Here is a 22,356-nt window from a genome sequence, read left to right as displayed (position 1 = left end):
AATGTTTATGGATAACAATCTGAGAGTGAAGACCAAAGGTATATGAAGCACAAGTACTACATTATGAATCTAAATACTGCATCCCATTCAGAAAGTATTTGAGAGGGTTTGAGTCATTTTAGGTGCAGATAGGTATCTCTAGCAGACTGGACTAGGTATCTCTAGCAGACTGGACTAGGTATCTCTAGCAGACTGGACTAGGTATCTCTAGCAGACTGGACTAGGTATCTCTAGCAGACTGGACTAGGTATCTCTAGCAGACAACAGTGGATTCAACATCTAATGCCACAATAAATCAGGTGACGATGGGGATATATAGAAACAGTAGGAGGCAACGTTACCAAGTGCCACTTGGAGTAGTTTAATCACCTCCTCCCACATGGCTGCCAATTGACCATCACATTCCAACAATGAACCTCTTCCTTGCTACCTCAGCCCTATCTATAGGATGAGCCAAGAAGTAGGTGGAATTATGCGATTCATAAAGATCTGGGGGAAACTGAAGTAGCAGAATCCAAGGGGTACAAAGAGGCAACCACACTGAGGGCAAGATGGCATGCCACTTACCACCAAGGCTTGAGAAGAAACTACTATAAAGTCCAGCAGCAAAACAAAACAGGAATAATTCCAGCATAGTACGTGAGATCTTTTAGAAGGGAAAGTGAGAAAATGAGTCATAAATGTATTTAGAAACAGATTAAACGTGTAAATGCACAGCATAGACCTGCCGGATGTTCAGTATGCAAGAGATAGGTTCTGCAGCTGCGTAGGACTCACAGAGATCGGGGTTAGCATGACGAGATGAATGGTAGCTGTATAACAAGGTAGTGTGTAGGTGTATATGTATGTATATAATGTGTATGTATGTATGTTTGTGTATATGTATGTATGTACAGCAGCGGCACAGACTGAAGGTCTGTGAATGGGACATTAGAGCACCCCTTACGTCTGCTAGCTCACCAGAGGCCCTTGGGCAAGGCCAAGTACCTGTATACTTCCCTTGCCAGGGTTATGGTAAAGATGTCGGCAACAGGACATTGGATCTTCTCTCTGGCAGAAGAACGTCTTAGTCAATGGTGGAGATACTTGCTGGCGTGAGGAATACCTTTTTGAAATCGACAGTTGGCAGCAACTAGGCCACGAATGTGGCTACTGCAGGGCAGCTACTGTACTCCCCAATCACTACACTTTAGTGTACCACTGGATCCGGATAATAGGAGCCCAGTGAGAGCAACTGCTGGTGGTATGACAGCAACTGTTTTAGTACTGTTTTGATTGGGACTTCAACTAGGAGTTCACCCAACCATCGCTCGGGCTTCCATCCTGTTTCGGAGGGTGATCCGGACAGAGCGTCAGATTCTCGGTCGAGCGATCTGTTTGCCAAAAAGTGAAGTAAAGACCACTTCGGCTTTCTGGCAGATGGCATATGGTCTTTTTCATTGATCTATTGCCAAATTGGTGATCGTGCAGGTGGAGGATATGACATCAACATGTACATGTATGTACACATGTGCAGGTGGAGAAAGCTGTACCCCCCCCCCCCCCTCCCCTCCCCCCGTTTCAGCGCTTTGGCTTGGTGCACCCATCCGTCTTGAAATCCCTGATCTGCCCCTGCCTGACTGGTCCAAATCCAGAGACCGTGACAATATGTATGTTTGTATGTATGTATGTGTATCATGTGAATCATGTGTATGCACATGATATATCATGTGTTCATGTGTATGCACATATCATGTGTTCATATGTATCCATGAGTATGTGCATATTTAGAAGCCTTTCCTTAAAACTCTCATAATGTTTTTTTTTTCTAAACCTACTAAGAAGGCAAATGTTATTCATGGAAATGTAGATTTCTAGAGTGAAAACATGCACATGCAAGGGCATACACATGCATGGAAATGATATTCACATGGATGTACAAAGTAAATAAACAAGCTCGAATGGAAGTTGACATTGCTCAGATGGAGGTTATGTTGCATTATAACAGTATTCCGGTGTGATGGTGCAGGGTGATGAGGTAGATGGATCAGAGCAGAGTCGCCATTCCAATTCCAAATTATTTTACTGGAATAATAACACTGGTCAACAGCCAAGTTGGTTCTGACTTATTTTCAACTGTCTCTAACTAACTTGGTGCCCACGAATCCGAATCTGACCTTAATATTTCGCTATCACGTAACCTCGACGTAGTACATCATAAGTGTGGACAAAATCTTTAGAGCATGCAAATTTCTTGATTAAGTCTCAATAAGTCTATTTATTGTCACAAAAAATAATATGAACTTAAAGTTTTTATTTACATCACATAAAAAATGTAAATCTCCAAAAATAATACGAACTTTATAAAATATCACAAAAAATGATATGAACTTTAAGTTTTTATTTACATCACATAAAAAATGTACATCTCCAAAAATAATATGAACTTTATAAAATATCACAAAAAATAATATGAACTTTAAGTTTTTATTTACATCACATAAAAAATGTAAATCTCCAAAAATAATACGAACTTTATAAAATATCACAAAAAATAATACGAACTTTATAAAATATCACAAAAAATGATATGAACTTTAAGTTTTTATTTACATCACATAAAAAATGTAAATCTCCAAAAATAATACGAACTTTATAAAATATCACAAAAAATAATACGAACTTTATAAAATATCACAAAAAATGATATGAACTTTAAGTTTTTATTTACATCACATAAAAAATGTAAATCTCCAAAAATAATACGAACTTTATAAAATATCACAAAAAATAATACGAACTTTATAAAATATCACAAAAAATGATATGAACTTTAAGTTTTTATTTACATCACATAAAAAATGTGCATCTCCAAAAATAATATGAACTTTATAAAATATCACAAAAAATAATATGAACTTTAAGTTTTTATTTACATCACATAAAAAATGTAAATCTCCAAAAATAATACGAACTTTATAAAATATCACAAAAAATGATATGAACTTTATAAAATATCACAAAAAATGATATGAACTTTAAGTTTTTATTTACATCACATAAAAAATGTAAATCTCCAAAAATAATACGAACTTTATAAAATATCACAAAAAATAATACGAACTTTATAAAATATCACAAAAAATGATATGAACTTTAAGTTTTTATTTACATCACATAAAAAATGTACATCTCCAAAAATAATATGAACTTTATAAAATATCACAAAAAATAATATGAACTTTAAGGTTTTTATTTACATCACATAAAAAAATCTAAATCTCCAAAAATAATATGAACTTTATAAAATATCACAAAAGATAATATGAACTTTATAAAATATCACAAAAAATAATATGAACTTTAAGTTTTTAATTTACATCACATTAAAAGTGCTTCTGAACTTTACTTTTGCGTTTGTAGGAGCAATCACTTTCACGCTGTAAAGTCCAAGAGTAGTCGCCCATCATGTTTGGATTGAATCGGCCTTGATATCGAGTCTCCATGATGGCAATTTCCTGGTGAAACCTTTCTCCATGTTCATCACTGACATCGCCACGATTTTGTGGAAAGAAGTCCAGATGAGAATGGAAGAAATGTATCTTGAGTGACATTCGAGCACCGAGCACCTGGTAACTCTTCAACATCTTGTCCACAAGCTCTTCATAATTTGGTGCTCGAAAATTTCCAAGGTAATTGTCAGCAAGAGCCACAAAGCTATCCCAAGCAACGCTTTCCAGCTCAGATAGTCTCGTTACAAAGTCCTGATTAGTGAGTACAAGACGAATTTGACCCGAATTTCAGCTGTGGCTGATATTCCTATGGTATACTGGTTCTCAAAAACTGGATGTGCTAGTGAAAATTGGATATCATAATCGAAATCTACACGTTCAAGTTGGTTAGAATCACCTCAAAATATACTAGAACCATAAAACTTTAAAAATTTTGTTGACCAGTGCATAATCAAAGATGCACAACATGAGATGCCGGCCTGGCGCATTCAAACACAATATTCGCGGCAACCGGATCAGGATGTGCTGTAAGAACAGTGGTGTGCACTGTTCAATTAATCATGCACAGAATGCTTCCATTAATCCTAATATCCCAACAAATAACATCGCTAACCAAACAACGTAATCAATCACGGTATCACTGTACCATCATTGTCCCCAGAACACATTTGGTATGATGGATTGACAGAGATGGTTTGACTAAATGCTTCCATTGTTCCCCAAGTTTGTGGGCCTTAACTAATAACAACCCAATAATGCACTATGCGACTTTACTTGCAACATGGATAATAAACTTAACAACATCGTGCCTCAACATTCACTATTTTGAGAGAAATCGATGCATACCTGGAATAATAATCAAAGATGCACAACATGAGATGCCGGCCTGGTGCATTAAAGCACAATATTCGCGGCAACCGGATGTGCTGTTTGAACAGTGGTGTTGTAACTGTTGTTCACAGCAGATGGTCCGAGGCTGCATCTCCACTCATTATTATTATTCGGACTGGTTTCTGAGTTTTAATATTAATCTCGTCATTATTCTGAATTGTATAATAATCGCAGATATAAAACAGGAGATGCAGCCTTGGTGCCTTCCGATACGCCGTTCGCGTTCGCGGCAACCGGAGGTGCTGTAAGAGCGACTGTGTTGTTAACACCCGGTGGTTAGCGGCTGCATCTCCACTCTTTGTTATCATTCAGGCTGCCTTCTGCGTTTTAATATTAATCTCGTCATTATTTTGAGTTTTTTATGGGGTGGTAGTAATGAAAATGTGGGTAGTAGTTTTTCTCGTAACAGTTACGTCTGAGGCGCGTGCGATTTGGTCTCTTCCGAAGGCAGAAGCCTCTTCCGGAAGATTGCTTTGCACCGAACAGGCAGAAGAGAAGCAAGATGGCGGCCAAACATGTATTACTCACGCTCATGATGGAAGAATTAGACAAAGATGGCACTACATCACAACTTGATGCAAATATCCAGATTGTGTTTTCACTTGCAACTTTTGCTGCGTAAGTATACTCTTCTCTTCTGCCTCTTCTGCCTCTTCCGCCTCTTCTTCCTCTTCCTCTTCCTCTTCTAACCACCTCTTCTGCTGGATAACGGGAAGAGGCAGAAGAGCTTCCGAGAAGAGAAGAGTCCAAATCGAACGACCGGAAGTCTCTTCCTCTTCCAGAAGTGCAAATCGCATGCGCCTCTGGTGTTCTGCCAGATGGCATTCATTGGTGGATGATATTGATCCCATGGTGACCTTCCCAAAATCGCCACACAGATTAAAAAAAATTCTGGCTTGACTTTCACCAACCCGCTCCTGGAAAATGCGACAGGAAGCCAAAAACCTCTCGACATGAGTTGGAGACTATCATCATGTGGTGAACTGAAACAAACCGGTTTACTGATGATGATGACAATGATGCTTACCAGAGTGTGAATGTTGTGTCCCCTCACTGGAGCATCTGGAGCTCCCACCAACTGAGAGGAGTCCATCCCGCTTGCTTACCTGTCTGCGAAATGTGCGGCACACCTCCTCACTGCCCACCTCATGCATGAGCTGATAAAGGGAAAGGGAATATGATGAATTGGGGTTGGGATGGAAGTGGTGCATAACAGATAATTAATCATCATCGACATGCTCAAAGTCAATCTCATTAATTGTATATGGGAGCACAAGGAAAACAAGCGTTACGCCTACGTCCCCCGTCGGTGAAGTGATGTGAGTTGACAAAGTGGAAGACGCAAGGTGGCCATCTTGGATTTTGGCATGGGGACCCAATTTTCAATAGCGTTCTTCCTTATGCCTAGATACACCCAAACACCAGATTAGAAGTTGGTATTTCGCTTATTTTTCAAGATATTCCGCTCACAAGGTTCAGACATATATATGGTGGCGGCCATCTTGTATTTTGACGTGGCGACCTAATTTTCAATAGCCTTCTTCCTCATGCCTAGATACACCCACACACCAGATTAGATGTTGGTACTTCGCTTATCTTTCAAGATATTCCGCTCACAAGGTTCAGACATACATCGCGTCAGACATACATGGCGACGGCCATCTTGGATTTTGACGTGGGTTGCACCCACACACCAAATTATAATTCGGTCCTTCACTTACGCACACACGTACGCACGCACGCCCGCACGAACGGACGCACGCATAGACTGACGCACGGACGGACGGACGCACACACGGACGGAGGGGAAAACCATAGTCCCCCTTTCGCTCCGCGGTGCGACGGGGGACAATAATCAGTATCCTTGGCACGACTACTTAATTCCACAGGCCCTGCCAGGGGCAAAGTAACAGGGACAAATAGTGTTAGTACATGTATTTTAGTACCCTTATCTCACCAGGACAAACTCTTGGAAGCTGATTTTTCCATCATGGTTTAAATCTGCCGTCGCCAACAATTTGCTCAGGATGTCTCGAGCTTGGTAACCCGGAATGGGTCGGCCAGCTGCATTAAACGCATCCTGAAGCTCAAACTGCTCAATGAATCCATTCCCATTGGAATCTATAACAAACAAAAACGTGGCATAGAACCTTAAAATACCAATAATCAATACACTAATACCCCTGATCAATCCACAAGTATCGCTCAATCTACAGGTACCCCCAATCAATCCACAAATACCTCCAATCAATCTACAGGTATCCTCGGAAAATCAATCCACAGGTACCCCAGTTTACTGTTGATTTTGCATTCTCAAAAAATAACATCTCACATTTGAAAGCAAATACAAACCATCTCAGTCACTTGCACACTACCTGACTTCATGTGTCTTTCATGTGTGTCTTTCACTTTCATGTGTCTTTCACTGAGGAGAGGCTTCCGTCTGGCCACTCTGCCATAAAGCCTAGATCGGTGGAGTGTTGCAGTGATGGTTGTCCTTCTGGAAGTTTCTCCCATCTCCATACAGGATCTCTGGAGCTCAGCCAGAGTGACCATCGGTCTCTTGGTCACCTCTCTTACCAAGGCCCTTCTCCCCCGATTGCTCAGTTTGGCTGGGTGGCCAGCTCTAGGAAGAGTCCTGGTTGTTCCAAACTTCTTCCATTTAAGAATTATGGAGGCCACTGTGCTCTTGGGAACCTTCAATGCAGCAGACATTTTTTTTGTAGGCTTCCCCAGAGATGTACCTCGACACAATCCTGTCTCTGAGCTCTGCAGGGAGTTCCTTCGACCTCATGGCTTGGTTTTTGCTCTGATATGCATTGTCAGCTGTGAGACCTTATATAGACAGGTGTGTGCCTTTCCAAATCATGTCCAATCAATTGAATTTACAACAGGTGGACTCCAATCAAGGTGTAGAAACATCTCAAAGATGATCAAGAGAAATGGGAGGAACCTGAGATAAATTTCAAGTGTCATAGCAAAGGGTATGAATACTTATGTCAATGTGATATTTCAGTTTTTTCTTTTTAATAAATTTTCGAAACTTTCTAAAATCCTGTTTTCTCTTTGTCATTATGGGGTATTGAGTGTGGATTGAAGAGGGAAAAAATGAATTTAAACGATTTCAGCATAAGGCTGCAACATAACAAAATGTGAAAAAGTGAAGGGATCTGAATACTTTCTGAATGCACTGTACATCTACTGTAAACATTGTTGGTTATCCATCAGACCCACTTCATACACCAATAGGTGTTCCCCAATGATGTATTCCAGCTGATTATTACCCTGCGTTCGCTGAGCGAAAATCGAGGTTAAGCATTCAGGTACGTACGTACATGCCGTGTGCCGTGTGCTGCACATGTATGTGCCCTATGTGTCTGCCGTACGTGTCTGCATTTTAAAAAATCATTTTCTTGGCAACCGTTGGTCCGATTGACATGAAATTTTAACCATAGGAGGGTCTCCTCCTGTAGAATATTTTAATGAGTATTATGACGTCATAGGGCACGTGGTACAGGCGCCATCTTGGAAAAACTTTGCACCTCTATATATCTCTGAAACCACTCCATGGAAAAAATAGAGACCTGGCTCATTGTCAACTACTCCCAATTGGGAATAAGATATGTTAATGATAGTCATCGGTGCCTTCGTTATGACATCATAATTCGACAAGTACAACACTTATCTGATCATTATTATATTTTTTTCACCAACTGTTGGTCTGATGGACACGAAATTTTCACCATATGAGCGCCTCCTCCTTTCGAATATTTTAATGATAATCATGATGTCATAAGCCATGTGGTACAGGCGCCATCTTGGAAAAACCGAAAAATGTTGCACCTCTATATCTCCAAAACCACTGCATGGAAAAAATTGAAACATGGCTCATTGTAAAGAACTCCATATGGGGAATAGGTGTTGTTAACAATGACGTCATTGGTGCCATAATTATGACGTCATAATTCGACAAGGACAACGCTTAGTCTTTTTTTTTTCTTTTTTTTTTCTTTTTTCTTTTTTAATACTGAATCGAGGCTCGTGAAAGAGCTAACATTAATTTCACAAACAAATCAATCAGACAAACAAAATATATAAAAAGAGGGAGCGGAAGACAAGATCGGGAGAGAAGGGGAAGCACACAAACACAACATTTGAGAGCAGGGAGAAGTGTGGGAGGGAGAGGGCTTGGGGGGAGGAGGCGTGGGAAGGGGGGGGGGGGGAGGTATAAAACACAAGGAGACCAAGGACTTCCAGGACAGAAATTGGTATTTCAAAAAAGTGTAGGATTTGGGGTGAAATTAGCGGAAGTAGAAAAGATCAAGGTTTTGGATGGGGGAAGATAAGAGATGGTGGTGAACAGCTGTTTTAAAGACCTGGAGGGTGGAGTGGGATTGAAGAGAGTGAGGGAGTTTGTTCCAGAGGTGGGAGAAAAGAGGAATGAAGGGGTGAAGGTGAGCAGAAAGTCTTGATTTTGGCCGTTTAACCAAAAGAGGGTTGCATGCAGATCTTGTGCGACGTGCAGGAATATTTGGGGGACAGAGCCCAGAGAGAGCTGGGGGAGGGCAAGGCCAGAGAGGAGTCGGTAGAAGACGGAAGGACCACCAACCTGCCTGCAGTGAGTGAGTGAAAGGCCCTTGGAGTTAGCTTCATCGCGGGAGATTCCAATGATTCTGAACGCTTTGGTTTCAACAGCGTGAAGACGAGCTAGGTGTGAGGCAGGAGCACAAGACCAGAGGGGAGAGCAGTATTCCATGGAGCTGAGGATGAAAGCCTTGTAAGTGGTGAGGAGCTCAGGTGTGCCAAGGAAGGACTTCGCACGACGGAGGATGCCCAGGCGGCGACTGGCTTTGGAGGCCAGATTTGAAATGTGGTTTTCCCAGGAAAGATCATGGCAGATAGTGAGATCCAAAAGCTTGAGTGACAGAACTTCTTGGAGAGGATTATTCAGAAAGTGGATGGGAGGGTTGTCCAGTTGGTCTTTTCGGAGAGACATCGTAAGAGTGTGAGATTTGTCAGGATTGAAAGACATGTTCCACTTGCTTGCCCAGTCTGTGATTTTGTCCAGGTCTGCAGAGAGTGAGGAGGCTGCAGACTGCCGATCTGAGGGATGAGGAATGGAGTGACAGAGAGTAGAGTCATCAGCAAAGAGATAGAGAGGATTTTCAAGAGAGTCAGAGAGATCATTGATGAAGACCAGAAAAAGCACAGGGCCCAGAACACTGCCTTGGGGAAGTCCAGCCTGAACAGGAAGAGGAGATGAGAGAAACCCATTCAGGGCCACACGTTGACTTCGACTAGAGAGGAAGTCCGCCAGCCGTGCGTGGAGATTTCCATGGATACCAAAGGAGGAGAGTTTGGTGAGCAGAGCGGGGTGCCAGACCGTATCGAAGGCACGTGAAATGTCAAGGGAGACAGCTCTAATTTCCTGTTTGGCGTTGAGGACCTCCATCCATTGTTGAGAAAGCAGAAGCAGCATGTCCAGAGTAGAGTGACCAGGTCTGAAACCAAATTGATGGTCAGAGATCAAGCCATTGGTCATGTTAGGGTTAGGGTTAGGGTTATGATTGGCAGCAGCCATATTGGATCAAAGAAAAAAAAATGTTCAAAAACAGAAGAGTTGGCTCGCAACAAGATGACTGCGCAGTGTAAGTATTCTATGAATACCATCTGGTTTTATCTTGATCTGCAACCATTTGGTACAATCTATGGAATTTCAATAACAGCTTTCATCGCTATGGTGACGATCCCAATACCCACCTGCCCATTGATTTTGATGCGCTTCCATTAACAACTCTGAATTACTCTTTCCGAACTTCAAACATGGATGTTCATTCATTTGCTGGTTCTAACCCTTTTGACCCTTCCCTAATAAGATTCAACCTCAGATCATTAAACTTATGGATCAACATCTGATTGCTTCTGTAGTTTCAAATCTAGGTATCATTATGGACTCAAAACCTTCCAACATTTCATACATATCAGCAAATATCTGTCAATCTGTTTTCTTCCATCAGCACAATATCCCTCAAACCCACTCATAGTTGAATCAGATTCTCCTGAAATTCAGGTTCATGTTCTCGTAACACGACGCTTGGATCTGCACAGCTCCCTGTGAATAGGACGACCTGCTAATTCTCTCAAGCCCTGACAACACATTTACACGAGAGCCAGGCTCGAAGTTCAAGCTCGTAAATCTGTTCCCATCACTCCAAAAATTAAAACACTTCCTTGACTCCCAGTACACAAGCATGTAGATTTTATAATATCGTTGGTGATCTTTAAAACAAAATATCTATTGCTTCCTACATTTCTGAACTCGACACACCTTACACGTTCATTAAAGTCACGGTCTAACTGCGGGTATCTCCTGGTAGATCGTCACCCCAAGAGGAAGATGCAAGGAAATCGAGGATGCACACAACTCGGCCTCATATCATCCGTCTTTGGACACTTAACTTGTCTACATTTATACTTTTCATATCTCTTCATTCTTTGTAAAGGGATTTGAGATTTTACTTTAAATGAAAACCACCACAGAACAAATTGATTGAAAAAAGTATAAATGATCATATTGTATATCACGTTGTTATTATTACTAATATTCACCGATTGTTGCGAAGGCAGTTCTAAGTTCTTCCAACTCATCCTGAGTGATGTGTGCAATGTTTGGCATTCTGTCGAAGTCCTGCACACACACGTGACCATATTATACTGTACATTATAAACACACATTATACTGTATATTATATACATACATATTAGACGTTACATATACTGTATATTATATACATACATATTGTCGTGTGGCCGCCTTTGATTAAAATCAGACGGTCACGGAAGCCGATTGCGAAGGCCTTAGCTCTCGAGGCGAAAACTCAATGGCAGACTCCAAAAACAAAAAGCTACACAAAAGTGCGCGGGATGGAGGAGGGCGGCGCAAGAGCCCTGCAGTCTTACCTGTTAAATCAACCACATGGAAAACTGCGTTCAGATATATACAGGAAAATAATACACGTTACCAATCTCCCGATTCATCAATCCCATGGCTCTTTTCCCAAAACGAGAGTCCACAAATCATAACGGAACATCTGTGTAAGGTCACTCTCACACCATCACGTTCCACAGATGCCCCAATGGTTGTCCGGTGGGCTATCTCCATCCCTGTCCATGCGGTTCGACCCACATCAGTAGTGTATATATGTTGATCCTGGACCCCATTGACTTACATGTTAATTTTCCTCAAATCAAACGCCTCTATATCTCCACCCCAAATCCCCATTAACACCTATCCTTCATTAGACCACTCAAACAATGATCCTTCTATATGATGAACCTATAATCCTTCTGACCTTATGAACCAAGTATCAACGATCCTAGACCACCCTATCCTCAATCCTCCTTCATTAGACCACTCATAAACAAATATTTACCCTTATGATCCTTCTGGCCTTATGAACCTATGATCCAACAGCTAATGTTCTTATCTACACCATTTTTAAACCTCCATTAGTCTGGTTGATAGGGAAAAAGGCGGCGGTAGCCCCTTAAAACCCCTAACCCATTATATATATATAACTTATCACTTATATATCTTATCACTTATATCTTATCACTTATATACTTATGACCATAAGGGAGACTATCAATTCCATTTTTTAAAATAAACCTCTCATCATCAAAAGCCCCCAATGCTTTCTTATTTATCTCTTCTGAATATAATTGATGTTTATAACTTCTTATTCCATTAATCTTTCTAAACTCTTCTTTCTTTGTTGTTAAACATGTATAATAGTTATTAAAATTTATAGTTTGTTTTATTACACTCTTTTTGATTCCCTTCAATTTCTTATCCTTTAACTTCTTATCAATCTCTCCAATGTATTTATAAGCATAAGCCTTAGACCTCAATCCCACAAATTCACTCATAACACGTCCTCCTAATTCATCCTTAAACTTTCCAATCACCTTTTTATTTTTCTTAGAGAACAACTCACTCTTTTCACTATAATTACTAGTGTCATAAGTATCAATGTCTTTTTTCATATCAGAATAAACATCATCAGTATTAATTTTTAAAATAAAACGATCTGTATCCATATAGAGTAGATTAACATCATTTTGATATTTCTTTTTCAAGTTATTATAAAAGTAATCATACATCAAGGACTTTGATAAATCAAGTATTGAGGTACCAATGTAAATAGGTTTGTCCATCTCAACGCTTTCTTTCATCAAATGTACCGCACAAAAGTTTTCTGTAAAAACTTCTACTCTCGAGAAGCTTGGTCTGTTAATCAATTTTGATGCTTGTTTCCATGATGTTGATATACGAATGTTTTGTCTCTTTCTAACATTCTCCATCGTTTTTCCAAATACAGAGTTAATCATTAACTTATAAAAGTTTTTCTCAAAGTCATTTGTAGCATTTGTTCTCATTTTGGTGTTGTAGTCAATGTACTTTTTCAACCAATGACTCTGATTAAACTTGAGAATCCTATGTATCTTTTCAACATGGAGGCCCTTTGAAAGACAGTCTCAAATTTCTTTGATGGATAACATAATTTTTCTTATCATAAAGTGTAGTAAGAAGTTTCTCTGTTGATTTACCCTTTACATTAAATGATTGTTGATAATCACTTAACCACTCCTTCTTTGGACTTTCCTTTTCACAAGCAAATGGGAGATCTTTGTGTAGGTTATGGAGTTCCTCTGGATATTTCAAATCAACTTCAAAATAATAACCATCATTTGATTCATCTAATTCTTCCTGTGTTAAATTTTTTAGATCTGTTAAAACGTCATCATATTCACTTTCATCCACCCATTCTAAACCACCATAAGGAAGTGCTTGAGACATTGCCCAGCCATACAAGCTATTCGCATCATAATACATCAAGTAGGAGCTCTCTACTGATGGATTATAATTTGGAATGTAATTGTTATTTGCTTTAACATATCTCTTTGAACAGACTTGTGAAATTCCACCTCTTTTTGACTTTTCAATCATCAAGAGCATGTCAACATCTGTTATTAAATCCAAAACCTTGTTTTGTCATTTTCAACATCGCGCTCCAAGCAAGACCAGGAGCAGTGTAATAGTGAGCAGGATCCAATCCATATCCAGAATGACAGATTGTTCTGAAAGCCTCAAACACATCAGCGAGAAGAAGAACATCAGTTTTTAGATACAAATCATGGTACTCACCAAGATTCTTGATGTTATATTTTTTCCAAACATTTTGAGCATGTAAATATTTTTTATCTTTTAAATGTTTGTCATTTAATTTGTTGTATAAATTTTCTTTTGATGGAAGCTTTGTCTCATTAAACTTCTCAAACAAATCCATATAGTCATTGGGATAAATTCCCTTTTTTGTAAGTAAATCATTGTCAGGAAAATATTCAGAAAGACATGAAAACTCTTTGATATTTTTAACCAATTCCTTCAGTGAATCAGCCATGAATTTAAATGTGTCAAGAAATCTAATATTAGTCATATCATAAGTATTTTTCTTTTTCTTAAAGTCAAATCCTGTTTTTATAAAGATTGTTTTTGTGAATGAAATGTATTTCTGATCCGTGGATGGAATGGCACTTATAGACCCAGGGGTCTTTGAAAGTTCATTAATAAATAGATGAGTATCATAATTAGCGTTGTTATGAAGAAAGACAGGGATGAAAGAGGGGAGTTTATAATTAATATTACAACTTTGATGAGCCGGACCTCTATATTTACCAGTGAGATGACAATGATCTCTAACTTTTAGTCCTTCCTTAATTTCCTCCTCACAAATATGACAGGCAGCCTTTGGCTGTCTAAATTCCCTTTTCTCTTCACTCGTCAAGGACATTGGTTTATTGGTTTCTCTCATTATCTTGGTTAATCGAACACAGTCTTTTTCTAGTCGTTTCACAAACTCCTCTGAGGTATTTGAACCTCTATACGTTTCTAACTTGTAATATTCATCACAAACAGATGATTTGATATGATAACAAAAACCGCAAGGAGTATGTTTTTGATATTTATTTGTGTATGATTTTTTAGAATTAGGTTGACACGTGTTAATTTTTTCTAGAATACTTTCAAAATCAGCATATATAACAAATGGATGTTTCATTGTTTTCTTTTCATCTTTGAATGAAATCTTTGAGCCTTTTTTAGGCATATTGATTACCGTTGATTTATGTTCTCCACAATACTCTGAGTGTTTATCTAATCTTTCTTGTGAATGGAAAAAGTTAAGACAACGCATACAAACAAATATTTTATTTGTCCTTTTACATACTTGGGTACGAACCAATTTAGAAAGATCTTTAATGTATGTATAATGTGAATTTTCCTCCGAATTAAAATATAGAAGATTAACATGACAAGATTTATGATCATCAGTAAGTTTCAGAATCTGGACTTTGTTTGTTTCTGTTAGACCATAAACATTAACTGATAAATTATTCATCTTTTCAAATTTAGGAATATCATTTAAAGCCATAGGAAACTTTAGATCTTTCATATTTAATGTATTCTCATATTTTTCATAATGAGATACTCTTTCTACATGATCACCAGCAGGATGTAAATGTGCCAGGATAGACCAGAGAAAACATTTATTGTCTTTATTTTTGATATTTATAACTGCTTTTCTATTTTTGATAACATTGGGTAAATTAATGTAAGAAGAAGCTTTTAGAGGATCTGATTTAAGAATATGAATATCAATATATAGTATCTCATCTATATTCCAACCACTTCCAGTAATCGTGTGTTCAAGTTCTTGTTCTTGTGCAATCAGTTGACCATAGACTCCTGTTGTTTTAAAATATTGATATGAAGATATAAAGTGTGCCTTAGTTCTCATGTCAGCCTCATCAGTGTAATAATCACCAGTGATTGGATCTGCTTTTGTGATTTTCATTTTAATACCCATATAGAACTTGATTGGTTTCAACTCAATAACAGTCTTTTCAATAAGGTCTTTCACAGAGGGTTTGATGATATCCACAGCCTCAACAATTGAGTTGGGGCCAGGAGGATGAAAGTCAAATATGCGTGTTCTGATATGACCTTTGTAAGCACCATCAGTGATCCTAATAGTAAACAATTTTAACAATTTTGACGAGTGTTTGTAAATTTTAAGATGAGCTTTAAACCCCTTCTTGAGGATGGTTGTTTTACAGACCTTACAATGTTTTGTTTTAGGTGGAAGAGGGGAAAGTTTGTTAAGAATGTTGTATATGTTTTTGCGGTGAGAATATGACGCTTGTAATATTTTACTTCCTTCTCGCAAGTATCACAATAAACCATATTTAAAGAGTGAGAAAGTGTAGTGTTTTATATATATCACTATACTTAAACTAAAACACTTTTGAGCTTTACAGCTCGTTTTATATATGAAACTATACTTAAACTAAAACACTTTTTCACTCAGAATCATCTGAGTCATAAAATCTTTATAATGACTCATATTTAATTGTAGGATACATAACAGAGTTCTGGTGCACCCATCTGTATACAGTTGACCCCCTCATTCTATAACCCTCTAATAGCATCAAGAATCCTGAAAGTATCCCTCCCACTCTTTCATACACCCTACAAACACCTTTCCATCTTCACTTCCCTCCAGTCCTCTTATCCCATCTCCATCTAGAATATTTACAAACAAAACCCTGGGATCACTATTCTTCTTTTGAGCTTCTATAAAATGATATACTTCTCTAAGAGACCTTGTTTGAGATCCACCTCTTCCACATATCATTTTCAAATTATAATAAACTGTTATTCCATCAATTATTTGAAAACCATCAAAGTTCTCCGTCCACTCATAATCCCTTTCATAACCAAAGAAACCAGTCTTAATATTTAACCTTATATGTGTTTTAAGAACCTTTTGTTTCATGATCATCTCCAACTGTTTAATTTGGTACTTTTCACACTCATTATGTTTTCCATTAATATACCAATCCTGTCTCATTCTCCACTCCTTTGTTTGCTTCTTAAAGTGGATAACATCATTATGATAGGTATCGCAATGTGTAGTTTTCTTTGGAAGTAGATGTTCCCAAGTCATCTCATGTCTGAGAAGATTTTTAACATTCTTTTGACATTTTGTACAGTGAGAAATTTGATTCATTTTATCTATGTATTTTTACTTAAACATAAATCGCAAGAAGCCCTTATTCTGAATCACTTTCTTCCATACTATCAGCATCAGAGTCTGAATTATCATCTTCAATATCATAACTAAATTTAACAATAAAATTATCATCAATAAAGCTACCATCACAAAATTCAACAATAATATCATCAATACTATCACTCATTGATTCATTATTGTCATCAATAAAACTACTATCATAAGGCCAGATAAAAAAAAAGAGTTGGTGATCGTCCCCGCCCGACCGTACGAAACACACCCGACCCGAAACTTTTTTTATTTTTTATTTTGAAATAAATCATTAAAAAACGATCTTTTCACAGTCAAATTTGGCGCCGTTCTGCACCGCATGCTGTGCAGTGCGTGCTGCGCCGTGCATGCTGCGCAGTGCGTGCTGCGCAAGGCATGCTGCGCAGAGCGTCGCATGTCCAAGTGCCTCGGGCAACTTCACCCATTTTACGTTAGCCATTCATGGCGGCTATTGTGTGAGATTTTTCCCGCTGAAATCTATTGATTCGTGCTGCTATGGACACCATTCTCTACAGCTGCGGAAGTGTGTTCACAGAGATCAACAACAATGGTGATGACGATCCTGAACAGGATACCAGACTCGCTGATCTTTATGTTCGTGCCAATCTGAACTGTGCTTCCCCTATAGAACCAGCGTACTACTCTGCTGGCTATGAAATGCTCTGCATCCACTGTGGTACTGAGGATAATTTGGTTGAAAAGGCAGGGCAATACCCTCAATGTAACATTTGTACTATAAAGCCAGCACCAAAGCGTGGCAGAAATCTTGTTCAACATGCTCAATAGTTTCAAGGTGCCAAGGGCATGGTGTTTATCTGTTTTTCCGATGTCATGGTGGATATACATGTACAGGTGTCTTGCCCTTTCACTACCAAGCTCAGCTAGGACATTCAACATCATCCAAAATCACACAAACACTGTGTTTCATAGAGATTTGGGCAATGTCTGTAAATCTGTGAGATGAATGAAGAAATTAAATCATTTTGAGGAGAAAGGAGTCTTTATTTCATATTTTTCCATGTCAACAAAACTCAATGGAAAGTAGGAAAAATAAAAAAATAAAAAAAATTTAAACCTCCCTCCCTACCCGAACTTTTGAGAAAAAAGGACGATCACCAACTCTTTTTTTTTAATCTGGCCTAACTATCATTTGAGTACAAACTATTAGTATCATAACTATCATCTGAGTTCAATGAAATACTATCATCACTATCGTCCGAGTTCAATAAAATAGTAAAATCTTCACTGCTGTAATGACTCATATTTAATTATCAGGAAAAATATTCCCATCAATATCTATATACTTTCTTTCATTAACAGATTCAATCTCGACATTTTTAATATCAAAAGTTATCTTTAAATAATCTCTAACTATCATAGAACGAAATGACATTTCACCAGAAATATTAACATCATTCATTTCACTTAGATCTACACCCTTTGGATTTATTAAAGAAAATACAAATGTCTCCTCTGGAATTATTAATGGTCTTATCATTCTTTTTCAAAGTATCATGATCGATCACTTTTTCAAGCTTTGAATAAATTACCAGGAGTAGAGGAGAAACTTTTGTTAAATTTACTTTAATGGAGTTATTAATTAACATAGCTCTTTGTCCTTTAAATTAAATAAAGGAACTCATGTTATTTTCCATAACTGGTTTTATCCAAAAATTGCCATATTTATCTTTATTCAATTTAACATCTTTGACATATTTTTCTATATCTTCCGTTGAAGTAGAGATTGATTGAAATTTGTCTTTTGTGTTTTGAAACATTGTATTTATTAGCTAAAAAAAACACATTTAGTTTAAGTAAAAATTTACTATATAAATATGATAAGTTCTGAAGGATATTTAGAATTTCCAGACTCTCCATATGATAAATTAGAGAATTGTCCGGCTTGTGATAGAGTGGGACTTAATGATGAGGATTCATATAAACAATGTTTATTCTGTGATTATCTTCTAATTAATGATAATAAAAAATATAGAAAAATATATAACTCTTTTAAATTAGAACCAAAAATGAAATACTTTACAGGATTAATAAGAGAGAGGAATGTTAAGTATTATGGTGATAATACACCATTTCTTTCAAGGGAAGAGACTATTTGTATTGGGGAAATGTATAAGGGTTTATTGTTATTTATGATTCAAAATAATTTTAATGGAAATGTTTATGCAAGATACTTTATAAATAAAATAATGGATTATCTTGAAATTAAACCTGAACTCAGGATAAGATATTGGGTTTCTAAAAAAGCTCAAAAAAAGTCAGATGACTTGTTTTTCAAATATATAAATGAATGATTTTTTTACCCGTTTGGGAAAACAAGATAAAATTTAACAAGCATAAAAATCTTCCAAATTCATTAAGATGTCTAATAGTCGGATCAAGCGGATGTGGAAAAACCTGTTTACTTTTAAAGATGCTCCTTAGTCCTAATTTTTTAGATTATGATAATTTAATAATTTTTACAAAGTCAAGTTTTCAACACGAGTATCAACTGCTCTCACAGGGTTTTAATGCGGGTCTTAAAAAGGAAGACATTATTGGTATATTTAAACTTCAAAACGAACTAAATGATTATAATATTGATGATGTAATACAATTATGTTGTGATACACAGAAACCTAAACCAAAACCCATAACTTGTATTCTCAGTGATAATACGGATGATATACCTTCACCTCAAGATTTAGATAAATCAAAAAAGAATCTCGTTATCTTTGACGATTGTGTTAATGAGAGAAACCAAACGGTAATGGATAGCTATTATACAAGAGGGAGACATTCTTCCTGTAATTGTATTTATCTCAGTCAGTCATATTTTCAACTCCCTCGACGCTCAATAAGAAACAATGCCAATACTTTTATTTTATTTAAGTTGAATTCCACAGATGTAAATAATTTTTGGAGAGATAATAATTGTTCTACGTTATGTAGTAAGAAGGAATTTGAGGGGTCCATGAAACACACGATTGGAAAATATAAATATATTGTTGTGAAACAAGATGAGATACTAAATGATATTTTTCAATACTAAATGAATACCGAAGAAAGAGCAAGGAAGTTTAAAGAACATCAAGAGTTGGTTTCAAAAGTTGTAAAGCAACAGGAAGAGATAAAGAAGAAACGGAGACAAAAACTAACTGGTGAAGAAGCCTTTGAAAGAAAACAAGAGAAATTTTTTTAACCACTTTTAAAAACTCAACAGTCTCTTTCCATTTCACCTACAGTTCCCACGGTAGAATTTACTCCGAAAAAACTTCAAATGCTCAAAGATTTTAGTCAAATGACGGAGCAAGAACTTGGGGAATTAGAATATGATGACGAAGGATTATTTCGGAAACTTGAGGAGGTAAATCAACCCCCTAATTATGTTGTGGAAGCTCTTCAAAACAATGAATATTCGGTGGGTTCAAAAACCAGAGCAGGTCTCATTCCAACAGAACAACCAGCACAGTTTTATCTTGTGAAAGAAAAGGTATTGATATTTAATGATAAATTGGTGTTCTTAAGTTCTACTCAACCAAATATTGAATTAACTCCAAGATTAATGTTTCTTCTAACAAACTCTGGATTAAACGGTTCAAAATATTTCGAGGAACCACTTGATATGGAAAGAGAGGAAGATAGGGTATATATTGATTTACTAAACTCACTTGATTATGGAGTTTCTGTTGCTGGTAAAAGAAAGAAGAATGAGAACGAGAAACATATTATTGATGCTTTAAGTAAGATTGGTTCGGGTGTAAGTTTTCTTCCAAATGACCCATCACAATTAGTTAATAGGTTATTATTGTTGTTAGGTAGTAAGAAGGCTGGAAACAACAATTGTTTTAATGAAACATCCGCCATTTTAGATCAGTTGATGAATATGAAAATAATTAATAAATGTCAATACAGAAGATATTTTATTAGATATTAAATAAGATGAGAAGCACAATTCTTAGTTTTAATTTCACAACGAGTGATTACACAGCTTCATTCCCTTACCCACTACAACTTGACCCCCTTGCCTCATATGAGGCTTCTTTGTTGTCAATGGAGACTTACAATACCCTTTTTAATATCACAGAGAAAAACAACAAGTTTAGTTATAATCCAGGAAGTGGATATAAAACTATAACAGTTTCACCCGGAGCTTACGAGATTTCTCAAATATCTTCTGAAGTCTCTCGCCTTATGAAAGAAAAAGGTGATGAACCAAAAAATATTGTAATAGATATTCAAAAACACACTTCAAAATCAACTATTAAACTTAAAAATAATTATAAAGTTGATTTCACGATTGAAAAATCGTTTAGAGAGCTATTGGGTTTCTCTTCAAAAAAGATTGAAACTAACGGAACGTTTTACAGTGATAATGTCATTCAAATATCCTCCGGTATAAATTCAGTATTAATTCATTGTGATTTGATTGATGGTGCTTATAACGATGGAATAAGAACAAATACAATATTTTCATTCAGTGCATACTCAACCCCGATTGGTTATCAATTTGATATGGAACCAAAAAATCTTGTCTATTTACCTGTGAGGAAAAACCATCTACAGAGTAAATTTTAGGATAACCGACCAAGATAATCGTATGATATCCTTTAATGATGAAATTATATCCATCAGAATTCACCTTCGTGAATTTTTTGGATAAATAAATAATGGTTATTTTGAGAAAACATGAGTTGGGAAAATATAAAATAATTACAGGGGATGGGATGGTCCTTTCACCATACTATACAAGGTATGTGGGTAAAGGATACTATAAACCAAAGAGACAACGGGGTGTGGGACATCAATTTAGAAATAAAGGAGATGGGATAATTGATACTCTAATGGGTATTGGTTCAACCATTCTTAAACATAAAGACCTAATTGGTTCAACTGCTTCTATCGTGGGAAATGTAGCGGGTGCTGTAAAGAGTATAAAAGATGCTCAAAAAGAGGCTCATAAATTACAAGCAATCAAAGAAATTAAAAAAGGTAAAACTCAACTATCTTCACAAGAACGACAAAAAATCATTCAAATACTTGGGTCAGGGTTTCAACGATTTTAATACTATATAAATACAAGTATGGAAGCGATTGATAGTATCTATGATTTGGATGATAGGATTATCATTTCAAACTCCACTAAAAAGGAAGATTATTTTAAGGTAAATGCTATAACAGGAACAGACTGGAATTCAAACGGAACAAAAAGTTTTGAAATAAATAATCAACAAACTTACTTGAATATAGCTGATAGTTTCTTGCTGTGTAAATTTAAATTCACTAAGGCTGTGAATAACACTAACGCTACACTCGTAAATGATTTCTTCTAGGAAATGTTTGATAGTGTCCGACTGTATATTGGAACACAAGAGGTTGAAGCGGTTGATTATGTCGCTGCTACATCTGAAATGATGAAATTTACACTATTGTTGTGGATATGAGAATGTTGTTATTTATTATTGTTGTGTAATGAATTGTTGTAAAATGTCACCCTCCTTCCTGCATTTGTTGTTGTGTAAAGGTCAAAGGGCGTTCCCGTAGTTAATTCCATAAAACATACACGAAGGACACCATATATCCCGGTTCGGTAGTTATATCCTTATTAAGTGTATTAGTGTAAGGCCATGTCTTCCATTAATTTAAATACTCCATTGCACCAAGTGAAATAAGAGTAGATTCCCTTCACATTCCCCTTCCAACAATTGCCAACTGTTCCCTCCGCGACTCCATTCGCCACGAGGTCGGCTCGGAGAAGAAGGGGGAGGAGCTGCCGACTCCTGGGCGTGCCC

General features: G+C 37.0%; 1 protein-coding gene across 4 annotated transcripts in view; it reads right to left on the bottom strand.

The window, feature by feature from the left end:
• Window positions 1-22,356, bottom strand: part of LOC137412533 (plastin-2) — a 220,229-nt gene that overhangs the window by 135,877 nt on the left and 61,996 nt on the right. For all 4 annotated transcript variants that reach the window (XM_068097857.2, XM_078767613.1, XM_078767612.1 and 1 more), the window contains 3 exons: window positions 10,992-11,070; window positions 6,340-6,503; window positions 5,410-5,539 (listed from right to left, as the gene is read on the bottom strand). In XM_068097857.2, coding sequence (XP_067953958.1) covers window positions 5,410-5,539; window positions 6,340-6,503; window positions 10,992-11,058 — 361 coding nt within the window. In that variant the 5' untranslated portion in view covers window positions 11,059-11,070. The remainder of the gene's footprint in view (window positions 1-5,409; window positions 5,540-6,339; window positions 6,504-10,991; window positions 11,071-22,356) is intronic.

This window comes from Myxine glutinosa, chromosome 13 (assembly GCF_964187855.1).
Source record: "Myxine glutinosa chromosome 13, kmMyxGlut1.1, whole genome shotgun sequence".
In the NCBI taxonomy this organism is placed as follows: Eukaryota; Metazoa; Chordata; class Myxini; order Myxiniformes; family Myxinidae; genus Myxine; species Myxine glutinosa.
This window is presented reverse-complemented; position numbering and strand designations above follow the sequence as displayed.